The sequence below is a fragment of the Zootoca vivipara genome, chromosome 5 (genome assembly GCF_965207765.1).
Source record: "Zootoca vivipara chromosome 5, rZooViv2.hap1.1, whole genome shotgun sequence".
Lineage (NCBI taxonomy): Eukaryota > Metazoa > Chordata > Lepidosauria > Squamata > Lacertidae > Zootoca > Zootoca vivipara.
In genome coordinates, this window is record NC_142588.1 from 10,860,635 (window position 1) to 10,879,478 (window position 18,844).

Here is an 18,844-nt window from a genome sequence, read left to right on the forward strand (position 1 = left end):
GCATTTTCAGAGGGGTTTTTGTCTCTTCGGAGTAGGAATTAACATTTAATTTTTAGGGGTGGTAGTGGGTTAAAAAAAAAAACTTCATTTGATTGGGTGTAATGTATTGCAATATTTAAACTTCAGTGACAGAAGCTCAACTCTAGCACACACACAAAGTGGACATCCAAATGCCTGAATATTTTTAATTAACTTTTAAATTTTAAGTTATGAGTCATGGGGGGCATGGAGAGTGTTTGTATGAACTTAACAGTACTTAGCTATTTTTTTTTCAAAGTTGCTATTTTGTTAATGTTGTTGTTATTGTTTTACAGATTATAAATGCCATATTGATTTGTTTTGCTGTAGTTGTGATGTTTAGCTTGTTTTTTCAGTTGCTGCTTTGTTACTAGTGTTTGATAGATTGTTTTTATTGAGGATTTGCTAATTATTTTATATGATTTATCCTGCATTTGTGATCATGGAATCATAGAATGATAGAGTTGGAAGGGACCCTGAGGATCATCTAGTCCAACCCTCTGCAATGCAAGAATCCTTTACCCAATGTGGGACTTGAACCTACAACCCTGAGATTAAGAGTCTCATGCTCTACCTATTATGTCGTTATTTATTGTTGGTAAGCTGCTTTGAGATTCATATTGTTGGTAAGCTGCTTTGAGATTCATAATTCCGAGCCTGAAATGAATTCAGCGGCACTGAAAATCAATCAATCAATCAATCAATCAATCGAGTAAGTTATGTCAAATTGAACATTTTGTGGACGTTGTACTTCCCCACTGCTAGCACCTGTCTACCTCGATGGGAGTGGTCTTTCCCCAACAACACAGGTGAAGAAGTGAGTCACCAAAGCTGCATTCCAGAGACATTTATGTAACAAATGAGACTTCTAAGCAAATTGGTTTAACACAGGTATGAACGAGACTAACATCAAATGTTTCCTGCCTCGGAACCTTGGCGTAAACGGCAGGTAATAAATTGTAGTTCTAATAATAAATGAATAAATAAATAGAAACTGTTATTCAGAGCTGAGAAATGATGCCAGAACTCTTAAGCCCCAACTTGTATCCTGGAAACCCAACTTCTTTACTTAAGGATGGAATAGGGAGTTGTATTCAACCCATATAAGACACACCTGAACACACAGGTGAGGCTAGATATCTAAGTGTGCTATGGAAGCTGGTGTGTGCGTGCCTCTTTTCCTATGATTGTTCATTCCATGCGCTGATAGGCGTGTCATCAGGGCAGGCACACCCACATTGTCAAGCCCACCTGATAAACCGGGTCCTCCCTAACAAGAGGGTATGTGTTGCGGTGTGACCTGGCAACCAGACCCTGTGTTGTGGGTGGGAACGTTTGGATAGCCACAACACCCTATTGTAGGTCCCTCAATCCTGGGTGCAATTGGGCCAGAGGGACGCCAGTCAAAGCGATCGAGGGACCTCTATTTAAGCCCATGCACGTGTCCCTGAGTTTCCTCTTTTGGGCCAGTGCATCGGAACACCCGCCCACCTCTCCCTATATTTAGGGCTTGCACACATGACCTTGCTATGCCGTCATGTGTCGCCTGTCGTTGGGACAGGGGCACGGCAGGAATTTTCCCCACTTCGCTGATTGGCTGGTGCCATTTGGGTTTCGCCTGCCAAGTAGCAAATTGTCACAACTTGTAAGGTTGAGGATAGACTTTGGTTCAGGTGATAGGGGTGGCAGAGCGGTCTGGCCATCCCTATGCGATGGGTATTCCGTTAAAGGAATCCAGGGACTCTTGGTTGGTCTTCCCCGAGAGGGGTTGTGCCCGGAGCCAGAGTCCAGGGGGGCATCTGGCAGGTGGACTGACTGGAAACCGCCTTCTACTATGCCGGGTGTTTACCCAAGGCTGACCTACGGTGTGCCCTGGGTCAGTGCTGCCTGCAAGGGTGCAGGGAGCTAGTTGAACCAGAGCCTATGCAACCACTCCCTTGATTGCAATCAATAAAGTTGTGGCCTAAATTCTGCCAAAAACCAAACCTAAAATTTGAGTCTTGGGGAAGGTTAAAGGGTCCGCACACACAAATGTACCCTTTCTGGCTCATGTTGCAGGGGGTTGGACTAGATGACCCTAGGGCAGTGGTGGAAAACCCTCTCTGTGGGCACTCAAAGCCCCCTCTGTGGGCATGTGTGCCGTCGCCCCAGCACAGAGCTGGCAGAAGGTGAGGGTGGCGCGTCAAGTCCTCAGCCCAGCTTGGGCAGCCGAGCAACTGCCTTCCTCCTCTTCCTGCTGCGAGGCTGAGGTTTTACACACCCTCCGGCCGGGGCCAATGGGAGGCCCGGGGCAGGGCACATCATGTGGGAGCCAGCAGGGGAGGATGGCATCGCTGGCGAGCTTCAAGAAGCCACATTGTTCCAAGCCCGGGTCAGGGCCCTCTTAAGCATATCTGGCGCCGTGGTGCAAAGATCCCTCTGGCACCCCCCCCCCCCATTGCTCAGAGTTGTCGACCTTTTCCCAAGCCTCTGCGGGGATCGTTCTCCTGTGGAGGCTTGGGAAGGAAGCTGCACGCCCCCCCCCCAGCCATATGGTTGACGGGGCACAGCTGGCGGGCGTGCAGGGAAAGGGGAGGCCGTCGGCAAAACCCCTGAGAGGGTAGTGCCCCCGGGTAGCCAAGCTCCTCCTCGTCCTCGTCGCCCCTCACCCGGCACCGGGGCTCTGGGCCCCATCGGTCTCGCCACTCCATGATCACCTCCCACTTCCCGGTGTCCTTTTTTTACAGACCTCAACCAAGTGTAGTAGCTGAGGGTGCGCCTGCGGCCGGTCGGGGCCGGGCAAGGGAGCGGGGAAAACATTGTTGGAATTTGTTTTCTCTAAAAGCTGCTCCAGCTGCTGCAGAAACAAGTATTTTATCCTAACAGAGAAGACAAGTACCTCTAATAATAATAATAATAATAATAATAATAATAATAATATTATTATTATTTATACCCCGCCCATCTGGCTGGGTTTCCCCAGCCACTCTGGGCGGCTTCCAACAGAAGAATAAAATAACCGATTAAAGATTAAAAGCCTCCCTAAACAGGGCTGCCTTCATAGAGAAGACAAACCTGGTCTTGTGGTGAAGGCAAACAACGGTGCTGAGAATGGGTAATTGTTGGGTTAATGAACGGCAAAAAGATCTATATCAGGCATCCCCAAACTTCGGCCCTCCAGATGTTTTGGACTACAATTCCAATCTTCCCCAACCACTGGTCCTGTTAGCTAGGGATCATGAGAGTTGTAGGCCAAAACACCTGGAGGGCCGCAGTTTGGGGATGCCTGATCTATAAGCATCTTTTCTTTCAATGCAGAGGGCTTGCCTAGACTTCACACAAATTCCCCAGATACAATGCAATATGGTAACCAGGTACTTCTTTCTTAAGGGCTAAATAGGAGTCAGAGAAGTGACAGCCACTGCAGATTATGCCCCAATTCAGGTGAAATTGCCTTGTCGTCACTTTGCGATAAATAAGTGGGTGTTGGGTTGCAGTTTGGGCACTCGGTCTCTAAAAGGTTCGCCATCACTGTCAAGCCTCTGCCTAAAGACCTCCAAAGAAGGAGACTCCACCACACTCCTTGGTAGCAAATTCCACTGCCGAACAGCTCTTACTGTCAGGAAGTTCTTTCTAATGTTTAGGTGGAATCTTCTTTCTTGTAGTTTGAATCCATTGCTCCGTGTCCGCTTCTCTGGAGCAGCAGAAAACAACCTTTCTCCCTCCTCTATATGACATCCTTCTATATATTTGAACATGGCTATCATATCACCCCTTAACCTTCTCTTCTCCAGGCTAAACATACCCAGCTTCCTATTCTCTCCTAGCAAATAACTTTTGCACACAAGCAAAGGCGAGTAAGGGAGAGATACAATAGTGTAGCTTCCCTCAAACAGTGGCCTTGGGCATTTTCAAGTGGGCACCAGTGCCACAGCCTCCTCTATAGACTGCCCTACCCGCTGGGCGTGCAATAATCTTCTGGCTGGACTAATGGCGGCACCAGCAATTCTTTGCATAGTGTGCAAAGGTGGTTGGAAGACGAGAGACGTTGTGGGATGTAAGGAAGCTCTCACTGCCTTAGGGGTCTCTTTCAGCTCTACAACACTATGATTCTATGCTTAATTTTGACACCAGAGGAACAAAAGCAAGGTGAACCAATTCTGTACATTTGGATTCAGTGTGTGTGTGTGTGTGTGTTTGTGTGTGTGTGTTCAGAGCTACTAACAACAGAGAGGGCAATCCCCAACACGACAGCAGCCTCCTTCCCTAGGGGGCAAATCTCACTATGCCTTCATCATAATTTATCCTGTTCACACCTGCAAAGAGTGCTAACCTGCTCTTTTCCTCCTTCAGGGTTTATTTGGGGTTGTTTTTTTTTTTTTTGTGGCAAGAAGAAAGACTGAGAATGGAAGAATCCCAATTGGCTTGTGCTATTTCCTGGAATCCCCATACCATTATGTAAAGGAGACATGGCAAATGCCCATTAAAAGGCTTGTCTGGAAGCGCCCATTGTCAGCCAAAGAAGCCAAGACAGAGACAGCCCCAGAAGTCTCTGTGCAAGGCAAGCAAGGGTCTCAGAGGCGAGCCTTGATCTTGACATGAAGTCTCTGTGCAATGGCAGCTCTCGGTTGTCTTCAAAAGCTTCAGTGTGCCCCTGGAGTTTCCTAATCCCTGCTCTGGTGAGTTTCGCTGACATTCCGGCGCCGACAAACTCTTATAATAACAAGAGCAAACTTACCAATAGACAGGAAATATCCCAGGGCTTCCTTTGCGGGCCCGTGATAGAGTACCTTCCCCAAAGCCAGCAACGTCAAACTATCGAAAAGCTTGAAGATGGAATAGCGAGGTTGGTGGATGGAAAAAATGATGGTTCTGCCTCTTCTGGAGAGCCTAGGGTGAAAAGCCACACCTTTTAAGTTTTAGCACTCTCGGTGAGGGAGGACGATTGCAAAAAACGCAAACCATGCAAGTTCTACAGCTGCGCCCAGGCCTTAAATTTACAAACAGGATGCTGACGCCTTTCTGACGTTAAGCAAGGTTGGGTTTCTCAGTGCCTGTATTGCAGACCACCTGGGGACTCCTTGAACAGCGCCTTAAGATCGTAAGGATGTCCCTATTTTCACTGGAGAAATGTTAGAGGGTGTATGGAGTAGGGTGTCCCCAGGGGTTTTTTTCCCAGCCGGGACTTGCTGGAACACAGTTCTGGCACCTCTCAGGTGGGCGCCATTGCCATTACAGTGGTACCTCGCAAGACGAATGCCTCGCGCAACGGAAAACTCGCAAGACGAAAGCATTTTGCGATTTTTTTGGTGACTCGCAAGGCGAATTTTTCTATGGCCGTGCTTCGCAAGACGCATTAAAGTCCCTTCTGCTCGCTGCCCTCGCTGCCATGCCACGCTCGCCCTCTGGGATCCTCTGCCGCCCGCTGCTGTTACCGGCCCGGGATCGGCCCCCTCAGCGCTGCCGCCACACGCTTTCTCCCACTCACCCCTCGTGCTGCGCTCGCCCTTGGGCCGGCCCGGGATCTGCCCCCTCAGTGCCGCCGCCGCACGCTTTTTCCTGCTCACCCCACGCGCTGCGCTCGCCCTGAGCCGGCGGGGATCGGCCCCCTCAGCTCCGCCGCCGCGGTGCGCTTTCTCCCACTCGCCCCGCACTCTCACTTTCTGCCGCTGCTTCCCGCTGAGAAGCGGGTACAATATGTACTGTTTCTGACTGTGTGTATGTGTGTGGAGGCAAGACGAATAGGAACACTTTAATTAAATTTCAATGCATTCCTATGGGAAACCGTGCCTCGCAAGATGAAATTTTCGCAGTACGAATTAATTTTGTCTTGTGAGGTACCACTGTATAAGAGAACAAAAGAGGTGTTCATGGTGAGTTCCGGCACTGGGAGACCCTATTTTGGAGGGTATTGTCAGGGTTGTTATGACTACTCCTGAGTAACGACCTTCCACATGCTTGTCTTTCAAAAGTCTTTATTAGTGCACATTATTTACAGTGTAACGAGCTGCTGGTTTCATGTCTCCTCATTCCGAATCAGAATCCGGCACTGCCCCTTTTCGCGACTTTGACCAACATAAAAGCCTCGGGACAGTGAATCTCCTCCCCTTTCTCCTCCTCCTCAGTACCGGTGTCGGGGGGGGGGAAGGGTCTACGGTCTGCCTTATTCCTGTCCACCCTTCCCGCCTCTCTCTCTTCCTGCCTGTGGAGCAGGGGCTCTCCAGAGCTGCCAGAGCCCTGGCACTCCTTCTCTGTCTTCTGACTCACCCCTTCAGACCCCACGCTTTCATGACTGCTTGGAGACGGGCTGCTTCTGATGAGGGGGGGGGGGTTCTCTGTAATCCCTCCCCCTGACAGATATGATAGGACATATATATATGTGTGTGAAGGTGGCGTTGTTGTTGTTGTTGTTGTTGTTGTTGTTGTTGTTGTTGTTACACACACATTCTTTATTACGGCCCAAAGACCCGCAAAAACAATTTTGAAAAATTGTTTCATAATCAAAATTATTATTAATTATTATTAGCATTATCCTTAAGCACTTTCAAGGGTTTCCAGAAGGGATAGCGCTTCTTACCTCTTTAGCAGGAGGAGAACAGCATTGGCAGTGCTGGCATCGAGGCCTGTGGTGGGTTCATCTAGGAATAGCACGGGCGGTTCAGTGATCAGTTCCATTGCTATGTTAGTCCTCTTCCGTTCTCCCCCAGACACGCCTCGAATCAGTTCAGTTCCTACCTGCAAAAAATAATAATTTAGGCATACCAAGCATGCATCAGACACTGGAAAAAACACCTCTAAGTGGTATTATGGTATTCAAGCCGAGAAGTTACTGACACTTATGCACATGAAAGGGTTAACCTGAGCCATGAGCTCAAATAACCAGTGAGTGTTGCTTAGCAGGCTCTCAGCATCCTCAGCCCCAACTCCTTTTTTCTTTTTCTTTGTTCTTCCTGGAACAAGCAAGAAGCCCTGTGGAATGGCTCCCAGCTCAAGTGTATAAAATCTCTCTAAAATGGAGATTTTACAGCCTGCATCTTTTCCAACCCGAAGATTGCATGATCCTTTTTGTAAGGAAACCAAATCATTTTCTTTTAAGTTATTTGTTCATCTTTGTTTTGCTACCAGCAGATAGAGACTTGTTTGCTGTTAACTTCTGCAAAAAAACTCTGTGAATACTGTATAAAGCTTCACTTATTTGGAAAGCTGTCTGTGATTTATTCTAGCCTAAGTATTTTGTGGGTAACAGTTGTTTAAAGGTGGATGAAGGCATAAGTAAATCTAACCAAGTTTTAAGGTGCTTTCAGCAATCGCCACTGTGCTAACTATGCTACAAGAGAGTAAAGATACTTCTTCCAAACCTCTCTCTCTAACATGGGGTGGGTAGGCTCACACTATTAACACTAAGGTTGTGCTAACAGCTATGGGAATACAGTATCAGCAAAACCTTTTAAATTACCCCCAAGATGTGCTCACCTTAGTATCAGCCACTTTGCTCAGCCCCAGCTCATTGATAATCTGGACTACCCGCTCTTCCTTCTCCTGAAAGCTGATAGAGTTGGGGAGCCGCAGGGCTGCTGAGAAGAGCAGATTCTCCCTCACGGTCATTGTTCCCATGACAACATCATCCTGAAGGGAGAATATTTTGACTGTAAGAAAGCACATGCAAAGGAATATCCTTCTTCCCACTGCCCTGCCATTCCAAGTGCAGAAACTGAATGGACTAGCAGCTGACTCTTACTTCAAGAAAGCCCATTAATTTTAATGGGTCTACTCTCTGTTTAGGCCCCACCTGCCCTATAAATTCAAAGCAGCATCATACCATTTTAAACAGCCATGGCTTCTCCCCTAAGAATCCTGGGAGCTGTAGTTTGTTAAGGATGCTGAGAGTTGTTATTGACGGACAGCGTCTTGCAGGAAATAAAAAAAGATCATGCAGAGTGAAAGGTCCAAAAGGAAAAAAAACTTTTACAGTGGTACCTTGGTTCTCAAACGCCTTGGTACTCAAACAACTTGGAACCCAAACACTGCAAATCCGGAAGTAAGTGTTCCGGTTTGCGAACTTTTTTCGAAAGCCAAACGTGCTCCGTTTTGAGTGCCACACTTCCATTTTCAGTGTTACGCTGAGGTCTGTCTGTTTTTGCTATTTATTTTGCATTTTTGTTTTTGCGGCTTTTTTGTTTTTGCGACTGTGTGGAACCCAGTTCAGCTACTGATTAATTGATTTTGTGACTGCAGTACATTGTTTATTGCTTTCATTTTATGGATCAATGGTCTCGTTAGATAGTAAAATTCATGTTAAATTGCTGTTTTAGGGGTGTTTTTAAAAGTCTGGAACGGATTAATCCATTTTGCATTACTTTCTATGGGAAAGCACGCCTTGGTTTTGGAACGCTTTGGTTTTGGAACGGACTTCCGGAACAGATTAAGTTTGAGAACCAAGGTACCACTGTACTAAAAGACAAAGGCTTGTTACAAAAACTTCAGGAAAAAAAATCAAACACACGAGGTACAAACGAAAGTAAGATAGAGTGATAGCAGCTCGCCGAGTGCAGGAATTTATCTCTCCTGGCTCAGTGTGACCTTGAGATAGTCAAAACAATATTTGCATTGGAAATGAACCTTCTAGAATCTTCTAGCACTTTCCAGTTTCTGCCCTCAAAGACTTTAGTCATGACAGTTAGGAGACCCTTATTCCCCTCACAGAGCTACAGTTCTCAAAGTGGTTCAAAAGTCAGTCCTTCTTCCAAGGGAACTCTGGGAATTGTAGTTCTGTGAGGGGGGAGAGGAGTCTCACAGCTCTCAGCAACTCTAGTTCCCAGGATTCTTTGGGGGAAGCTGTGGCTATTTGAAGTGGTATGATAGTGCTTTGACTGTGTCGTGCGGATGGGTGCTTATCGCCCCAAGAACTGGGGTGGTGGTGGAAACAGATAATAGCAGAATCAAAATCCAAAAGGCTGAGACACTCACCTGAACTACATATCCTGAGATGCACTTGAAATTGGGAGGTTGTGGGACACCATCTATGAGAACATCCCCCGACAAGCCGGCAGGATCCTTTCGAGCAGCCAAAACATCTAGGAGGCTAAAGGTAAAGGTAAAGGACCCCTGAGAGTTAAGTCCAGTCACAAATGACTCTGGGGTTGTGGCGCTCATCTCGCTCTACTGGCCGAGGGAGCTGGCGTTTGTCCGCAGACAGTTTTGCCGGGTGATGTGGCCAGCATGACTAAGCCGCTTCTGGCGCAACGGAACACTGAAACCAGAGCAGTGCATGGAAATGCCGTTTACCTTCCCACCGGAGCAGTACCTATTTATCTACTTGGACTGGCATGCTTTCGAACTGCTAGGTTGGCAGGAGCTGGGACCGAGGAACGGGTGTTCACCCCGTTATGGGGATTCGAACCGCCGACCTTCTGATTGGCAAGCCCAAGAGGCTCAGTGGTTTAGACCACAGCACCACCCGTGTCTCTAGGAGGCTAGAGATGGTAAAATGTTCTGTCTAGTCCTCCTGCTTTTGAGACTACGATTTCCAACAGGGATAATGATGAACAACACAGCGAGGTCTTTTTCTGGACCCAAACTCTGAGGACTGTGTTATTCCTAACCAGCTCTGGAAGAGGCATTCTCACTCTAAAAAAAAAAACTGATAAGCAAAAAAAAAAAAAATATTCATATGGAATGAACCAATGAGGAATTCAAATCTTGTGCTAAGGAAGCCCACTGGAAAGCAAGCAAATGATGCTCTTAAAGGGAACATTGGAGAAACAGGTTATTACAGTGGTACCTTGGTTTGCATACGTCTTGGTTTGCATACGTTTTGGATTACAAACACGTCAAACCTGGAAGCGTGTGTCCCGGTTTGCAACCTTTTTTTTGGATTACAGTACAACCCATTTTTTTTGGATTGCGAACAAATTTTTTGGGGAGGCCCCATTGGTGAAAGCACGCCTTGGGTTACAACCTGTTTTGGTTTACAAACGGACCTCCGGAATGGATCACGGTTGCAAACCAAGGTACCACTGTAGTGGATTATTGCTATGAATAAGTAGCGGTGCCAATACTTTGGTCTGGCAGGGCTCCTTTTGCGCCGTTACTGCACAAGAAGAAATTCAGCAGCTGTGTTGGTGCTGCCATCGCTGTATCTGCAGCTGAGAAAAGCCTTACTTTCTTTTTGTCTTCTGTCCCTATTTTCCAGGGACATTCACATACCTGCCAAGTTGCTATCAGAGAAATAAGGGATCGGGCCGGAAATAGCAGACCGGAAGTAGCGCTGCCGCCATTTTGGAACTGGGCGGAGCATGCTCAGAAGTGACTTTTGATGCTGCTTTGCCCAGTTCCAAAATGGCCGCCGCGCCAGAAGTCGCACTGCAGCCATTTTGGAACTGGGCAGAGCAGCATCAAAAGTCGCTTCTGAGCATGCTCCGCCCAGTTCCAAAATGGCTGTCGCGCCAGAATAAACCTGGGAAAAACAAAAAAATCAGTTTTTTCAGCTAGGAACAGCTGGAAAAACGGGTATTTCCCGGGGGAAACGGGAGACTTGGCAGCTATGCATTCCTGGATTTACAGAAGCCGTCCCAGTTTCTGATTTGATCCTCGAATGTCCCGCTTTTCCTTAGGACGCCCCCATTTTCATCGTAGAAATGTTGGAGATTATGGAGTTATCCAACCCCCAAACCATTGGAAGGCAGCCCTATATAGGGAAGTTTTCTAATGTTTAATGTTTTATTTTGTTTATATACATACATACACACACACACACACACACACACACACACACACACACACACACACATATATATATATATATATATATATATATATATATATATATATATATGTTGGAAGCTGCCCAAAGAGGTTGGGGCAACCCGGTCAGATGGGTGGGGTGTAAACAACAACAACAACAACAACAACAACAACAACAACAACAACAACAGAATAGGGCATCCCTATTTTCATTGGAGAAATGTTGGGGGGTATGAGGTTGTTTAAAGCACAGACACCCTGACCCCCCTTTCAAATGGCACCCCCAATTACATGTGACTTCAAATAGCACTCTTCAAGCACAATTTATATGCAATTAGGATTTTAAAGCCAATTCACAGCTTCACAGGCTTGCTTTGAAACCTGAGGAAGTATATCTGGAAGGGAGATAAGATTTGTAATCCTTTCTTTCCCGGACCCTTCTTCTTTCTTAAGCCTCTTCCCCAAAACTGCTCTCCGTTCCATAAGCAGGGGGTGGGGACAGGCTTCTGGGCAAGAGGTATCGACAGAGAAAGGAAAACTCTCACCCATCTTCAAAGCATGTGCTAGTAGCTGCTAATTAAATAACAATAATTTCAAAAACCAAAACTTTCTGATAACAGATTTCCCACACCACTTGGAATTTGGCCTCAAGAGATACTCACGAAGATTTGCCGCTTCCTGTTGGTCCCAGGATAGCATTCATGCCTGGCCTCATGATGCCACTAGAAATAAAAATAAATAAAAAGGAGGTTCAGTTTATCAATAGTTTCCTGCCTGATCTATGTGGCATAATGACATCAGATCCTTTCCCCATGTCTTCTGTCACACCAACTTTTTGTTACAGAAATTTCCATTCTGCAATTGTTGGTGATATAAATGGTTTACCTGCTATTATTCTGCTCATAATTTGATTCCTCCACCTGCCCGCAGGTGTTTGTGAAATCCTATATTTGGTGTTGAATCTGGATTCTTAAGGCAATTGGAGCAATTGGGCCAAATTGGGCCCCGCAGGCCACTCCTAAGGGGGCCCCTGCACCAGGGGAATCTAGATGGATTTTATTTATACTGTATCTATAAGATTTTGCAGACTTTGGTTGTGAACTGGGGCCCTACCAAAAAAAAAAATCAAGTTGCGCCCCACTGTTTCAAATTGGGCGCCACTGGCTAGCCCTGAGTCTCATAGTTCTTGGGCCTGAGTTGCCCTGCCCTTGTCTGAAGTCTTGGGTTTACAATTTTGGGAGAGGGAAGACTGTGGCACTGGGGAGCAGGCAGGCTGGCGAAGTGCCCTAGACTTAGACGCCCTAGGCTTCAGTCTACTTAGCCTATACATAAATTCGGCACTTGCCCTGCCTGTATATTTGAAAATATGTAAAATATTTTTAGAATGCTTTTAAGTGGAACGCCCTCCCACCAGATGTCAAGGAAATAAACAACTCTCTGACTTTTAGAAGACACCTGAAGGCAGCCCTGTTTGGGGAAGTTTTTAATGTTTGATGTTTTATCGTGTTTTTAATATTCTGTTGGGAAACCTGGCCAGATGGGTGGCATGTTATTATTATTATTATTATTATTATTATTATTATTATTATTATTATTAGGTTTCCAATCTTCTTGTTTTAAAAAGGAAGCCAAATGAAAGGAAGGCTATCCCACTAGGATTTCTCAAGGCTTGAGGAAGTTTGTGCTCATAACACTCTATTGTTTTCCAGATTTGGATGCTCTTTCATGTGCATGCCCATATAATTGTTTGAGCTATCAGATTGAAACTTGCATAATGTGGACCTTGCAGAGTAACTTAGTGGCTCTGAGCAGCAGCAGCAGCAGCAGCAGCAGCAGCAGCAGCAGCAGCAGCAGCAGCAGCAGCAGCAGCAGCAGCAGCAGCAGCATCCTGAAGGGAGAAACCCACTCTCTTGATGGGAATCTGAAGTCTCCTCAAGGGAAATGTCACGTTTAACATGTAGTACACATTCCTCCCAGGTGGCCAGGTGGTGCTGTGGGTTAAACCACAGAGTCTAGGGCTTGCTGATCAGAAGGTCGGCGGTTCGAATCCCTGTAACGGGGTGAGCTCCCGTTGCTCGGTCCCAGCTCCTGCCCACCTAGCAGTTCGAAAGCACATCAAAGTGCAAATAGATAAATAGGGACCGCTCCGGCGGGAAGGTAAACGGCGTTTCCATGTGCTGCTCTGGTTCGCCAGAAGCAGCGTTGTCATGCTGGCCCCATGACCCGGAAGCTGTCTGCGGACAAACACCGGCTCCCTCGGCCTATAGAGCGAGATGAGCGCCGCAACCCCAGAGTCGGACACGACTGGACCTGATGGTCAGGGGCGCCTTTACCTTTACACATTCCTCCAGCAAATAAAACCACAGAATTCAATCACAGCAGGCTTACATAGGCAGAGGTGGATGGGCTTGTGGAAGGGCTTGTGTCTCATACTGAGGCAGAGCCAAAGAATGGGACTGGATGCTCCTTTTTGACCTATTCAAGGTGCCTGTTTCTGTCACACATGAGGGTCCTGCTTCAATAATGTATTCTCCCCATCTTTGTGTCATATTCAAAATAAAAAAAATTCCTTCAGTAGCACCTTAAAGACCAACTAAGTTTTTGTTTCTATTTTTATTTTATTTTTTTGGTATGAGCTTTCGTGTGCATGCACACTTCTTCAGATATACTTGAAACAGAAGTCGACTTGTACCTGTAACTTTGTGTCATATTGTCTCCTCAGTACGTTTCCGAGCACAATTCAAAGTGTTGGTACTGACCTTTAAAGCCCTAAATGGCCTCGGTCCTGTATACCTGAAGGAGCGTCTCCACCCCCACCATTCAGCCCGGACACTGAGATCCAGCACCGAGGGCCTTCTGGCGGTTCCCTCATTGCGAGAAGTGAGGTTACAGGGAACCAGACAGAGGGCCTTCTCGGTAGTGGCACCCGTCCTGTGGAACGCCCTCCCAGCAGATGTCAAGGCAATAAGTAACTATTTACTTTTAGAAGACAACTGAAGGCGGCCCTGTTTAGGGAAGTTTTTAATGTTTAATGCTGTACTGTTTTAATATTCGGTCGGAAGCCGCCCAGAGTGGCTGGGGAAACCCAGCCAGGTGGGCGGGGTATAAATAATAAATTATTATTATTATTATTATTATTATTATTATTATTATTATTATTATTACCCTCCTGCTGTAGACCTGGACCTCACGAAGGCACACCCAGCACTTTAAGGCTGGGCTTTTCTCTCCACACACAAAATCTCAGCAAATATATTTGCAGGGATCCTTTCAGAATTGTGCCATTAACTAAGCGATTGATACTGGGAACCCCCCGCAAAACAAACAACACCTAAAACATCAGCTCGCCCGTTCCATTTACTGTCTGAGAACATTTATTGTCTTGAGCTCTCAATGAATCAGGAAGACGAGCTCCTTAAGACTTTCCCCCAAATTCTCTGTTAAGGTACTAATACGACACATATTGCGTGCACTTACTAGACGTTTTGAAGGATTTTCTTTTCCACCACTTTCCGTTTGCACAGGGGTCCCCGGGACTGCTTGATGGAATACTGGATGCCGTGGAAACTCACCACTGACCCCCGAGGGGATCGGAGAGATTCTCTGGTTGGGATTGAACGCAAGAATGGGCCCCCTCGTTCTGCTCCAACCCCAGAAGATACATTCCTGGGGTTGGAGACACATGTTGCTCCTGCGTCTTTGCTACACGTGTCAAACTCTATCGGACCAACGCTGACAGAGTCGCTGGCAGAGTCGTTGATTTTCTCCAAGGTTCCCATCTGTCACTGCCTGAAATGTTAAAATGCATCGAATTCGCTTTTGAACAGAACACTTACAGCAGATTTGAAGCACTCCCTTTGAGGATTCCGAGAAATGTTAAGAATCCTGTCATCTATCATTCCTACTGCACTTTCAAGGCACATATTGCCGTCATTTCCAAAATAACATGCCTAAAAATATACTAAGCTTTACGGAAAGATTATTTAAGGGTATTCTGCAGCCTTGCAAATATAACAGACACAACACAAGAGGAAAAAGGGATTGGGAGGGAAGAAGAAAATAAACAAGCACAGGCACAATTTCTTAAGGTGACATAGTTATTATAATTATCGCATGGATGGAGACCATTCAGGGCAATGAATCAAATGACAGCTGGGTTCTTTCTCTGCCAGTGGATTGGGCCATATTATCCCACTGAGATACAGGCAACTCTCAACCTACAAAGGGGTTAAGCTCTGGAGAAAGCGTGTAAAGCCAAAATTGTGTATAGTTAAAATACATTGGGTTCAATGTTGGGTGTGATTGCCAAAGTCTTTTCCCCCAGATGGCTTCCTTCCTTCCTTCCTTTTTTTTAAAAAAACTTTTTTTTTTGCCAAGCACATAAAACCAGTGGCATAGTGTGGGTTGCCAGTGCCCATGACCAGGCATGTATCCTTAGTACCACCTGCCAATAGGCTAGAATGAAGGGGCAATAGCTTGGTGACCTACCTGACTGGCAGATGCAATGAGCATGGTGGAAAGCTGAATGTGCTCAAGTTAAATGTGCTTGAGTTACCTGTACTCTCTTACAGCAATGTTGTAACTGAGAATACTCTTCCTGTTTCACAGACCAGGGATCATGAAGATAAGAGCTAATTCTTTACCCTAGACAACTGGACCTGAGCTATCTATATTTTATGATATGGTTATATAGATATAAATTTATGAATAAATCTAATCAAGCTTTATTCCACCGTATAAGCAAAGCAGCTGAGCTCATTTTTGCTCAGTATGTAGTATTCTAATGGGAGCTACGTGTTCATTTAGAAATTCAAGAGCTTGTTATAAGTACTGAAACAGGAATGAAATAAAGGGCACAGTCCTCTGTGCAGTTCCCATCCATTGCACAATAGACAATAGACAATGGAAGAAACATAATGGTGGTCAGTGTTTACATTCCTGACAGTGCAATCCTACAAGTCCCATCAGTATTGGCATTCTGTGGGCTCCTGAAGACATACCTGTTAAAGCACGGATTTCCCTGAACTGAACTTTTGATTTTATTGTTTCAGCTGTTTTTTCACTCTTTTAATTGTTACACATTTTTAATTGTCTATTTAACTAGGGGTGTTTTAATGCTCAATGGACTTGTTATGAAATAATAATAATAATAAACATATATGTCTATCCAGAAGCCCCACTGAATTCAGAATAAGGTTTGCGGAACTCAATGAGCCTTTCCTTTGAGCAGACATGTATATAATTTCACTGCGAGCCAGAACGTCCCCAGCTCAACTCTTTCTTCCAATACGAATTCACACAAGCCACTGTCTGCATCAGATCCTGCCACTGTGGCCACAATCCCACACAGCAGTCTAGCAATAATATCAGCCTACTTTACTGGGCTGTTATAGCATAGAAGCTGCCTTATACTGTACTGAGTTGGCTCATTGGTCCACCTAGCTGAATATCGCCTCCGCCACCTTTCCCCATCCCATGTTCTTGAACTAAAACTCCCACCATCCCTGACCACTAGGCATGCTGGCTTGGAATGATGGGAGTTGTAGTACAATAACACCTGGGGGCCAAAGGCTGGTCTACACACTATAACTGGCCGGAGCTCTCCAGAAATTTAGGCAGGAGTCTTTCTGTCCTGACACTACCTGGAAACAGCAGGGATCGAACCTGGACCCTCACATATAGAAAGAAGATGCTCTAGCACTGAGACATGGCCCTTGCCCTAAAATACAGGTGAACTATATTATTATTATTACCTGCCTTTCACCCTGAGGTCTTAGGGCAGGTTACAGCATTAAAACACAATACTGAAAACTAACAATCACAAAAGCCTAAAACAAAAGCTTTTGTGCATTTATAAAATAAGGTGCATTTAAGTATTTCCTGGAAGCTGAACAATGAAGGTGCCAGATGCAACTCTTTGGGGAGGGAGTTCCATAACTGTTATAGAATTATAGAATTGTAGAGTTGTAAGGGACCCAGGTGGCGCTGTGGTTAAACCACTGAGCCTAGGGCTTGCTGATCAGAAGGTCGGCGGTTCGAATCCCTGTGACGGGGTGAGCTCCCGTTGCTTGGTCCCAGCTCCTGCCAACCTAGCAGTTCGAAAGCATGTCAAAGTGCAAGTAGATAAATAGGAACCGCTACAGCGGGAAGGTAAACGGCGTTTCCATGTGCTGCTCTGGTTTGCCAGAAGCGGCTTTGTCATGCTGGCCACATGACCTGGAAGCTATACGCCGGCTCCCTCGGCCAATAATGCGAGATGAGCGCGCAACCCCAGAGTCGGTCACGACTGGACCTAATGGTCAGGGGTCCCTTTACCTTTAAGGGACCACTAGGTTCAACTCTTCCAAGCCCCTGCAATGCAGGAATCTTTTGCTCAAACCCACGACCCTGAGATTAAGAGTCTCCTGCTCTACTGACTAACGGAACAGGCACTCCAAAGGAACAACAAATCTGCAAATGGTTATTAATTCTGAATATTCTTTTGCCCTTCGTTCTGTTTCTTTGCTTATGAAGAAAACTCTGAGAGCAGAGAGTAGCACAGGCAGGCTTTCAGAAGTCAAGAGGCTGCATTAAAAGGAGACCTTTAACTGGATCACCCTCTGCAAACTGATGTGAGTGCAAATTCAAGTTACAAAGAAAGAACTCATGAGCAGCCGTGTCTTCTGCATCATCAGCCCATTCCAAGGGGGGTGGAAAAAAGGGCTAAAAAACCCACAAATCATTAAAGATTTCTTGGTTTGCAAAAGCACATGCCTCGTCTCTTTTCTCAGGTTGTATGGTCTTTCTTAAAAATCAGCTCCATTCGTTGTGAGACATTAGTGTTGAGCACTGCCTTCTCCGCAGAGCAGCCCGGCAGACTCCCAGTCCTCTGAAAACTGAGCCCCAAGGAAGTAACACAAATTGCAGATAGATAGCAGTGAGGCGAAAAGAGTGACAGGCAAACCGTAGCCATTGTTAGAGTTACACAGCATCCTCTCTGCTTCCAATGCCCACGCGGGTCAGTACAGTACCTCTTTGGTTCTGTTTGCTTCCCAAAAGCTCCAGGTCCGGTTCAGCTCAGTTGCCTACAGGTCTCTTTCCAGCAGAAGTGAAGGTGAAAACCGCTATTCCCTGGTTGCTGCTGACTCAGTTCAAGGCAACTTACATAAACTTTTGTTTGAGGAACTCTCACTCATTAGCAGCTTCTGATGCTGATGGGAGTGTCAAATTACGGCTGTCACGCAATCTCCCCTGAGGGCACTGGAGGAGAAGTCACAAGCAAAGAGTCAGCGTGGCCCTTGGAAAGAGAATTTTAACTGTATTTTGTTGTGGCTGGCTTTTTCCCCCTTTTTCTTTGGCAGATGGGGGTTTCGGAAGATCGTCGGAGATGTAGGAAAAAGAATCTTCCAGTTTTCGTTTATCCCTGAAAAGCCATGTAAGAAACTGCATGCAGGTTGCGAACATGCCTGCCGGAATTTCTCCTGCTTCTCCAGGTTGCCGTTTGAACCTGTGCCCAGTTCTTGCCTCAATTTATAAATTAGACAGAAATTTTTAAAAAATCCTTTCCCCTTGCAATCTCTTCGCAATGTAAAGCCATAGCTGCCAAGTTTTCCCTTTTCTCGCGAGGAAGCCTATTCAGCATAAGGGGATTTCCCTTAAAAAAGGGATAACTTGGCAGCTATGGTAAAGCAGTGGTGAAATACAAGTAGGTTTTTACACACTCTCCCATAACAGGGGCATCAAACAAATAAACAAAACTTTGCCACCCTAAATGTATTTTACACCATCTGTATCCCACCGTCCTTCATTTGCTGTTGTGCATTGGTTCCAGAATACTGCCTTGCAGCGGTTTCTGATTGAAAGCTCCTGCAGCCAATCGGAAGCCACGAAAGCAGCGCCAGACGTTCAGGTTCCAAAGAACGTTCGCAAGCCAGAACACTCACTTCCGGGTTTGCGGCGTTCAGGAGCCAAAACGTTTGACTCGCAAGGCGTTCGACTTCTGAGGTACGGCTGTACAACACAATAAAGGAAAAAACACTCCATATGTTTCCTAAGAAATGGCTGGCTGCGGAAGCATTGCAATGAAAGAATTTAAAGCACATTGGCAACCTTTTCCTTCGAAAAT

At 46.0% G+C, this 18,844-nt stretch overlaps 1 protein-coding gene across 1 annotated transcript in view; it reads right to left on the bottom strand.

Annotated features, from left to right (window-relative positions):
* LOC118096281 (broad substrate specificity ATP-binding cassette transporter ABCG2) overlaps positions 1 to 17,941 on the bottom strand; it is a 33,290-nt gene extending 15,349 nt beyond the window's left edge. The window contains exons 1-7 of the mRNA XM_035137876.3: positions 17,751 to 17,941; positions 14,218 to 14,529; positions 11,403 to 11,462; positions 8,965 to 9,079; positions 7,471 to 7,623; positions 6,575 to 6,732; positions 4,736 to 4,887 (exon numbers count right to left, since the gene is read on the bottom strand). Of these exons, the coding sequence (XP_034993767.2) occupies positions 4,736 to 4,887; positions 6,575 to 6,732; positions 7,471 to 7,623; positions 8,965 to 9,079; positions 11,403 to 11,462; positions 14,218 to 14,519 (940 nt within the window). The 5' untranslated portion in view covers positions 14,520 to 14,529; positions 17,751 to 17,941. The remainder of the gene's footprint in view (positions 1 to 4,735; positions 4,888 to 6,574; positions 6,733 to 7,470; positions 7,624 to 8,964; positions 9,080 to 11,402; positions 11,463 to 14,217; positions 14,530 to 17,750) is intronic.
* Positions 17,942 to 18,844: the final 903 nt, after the last annotated feature.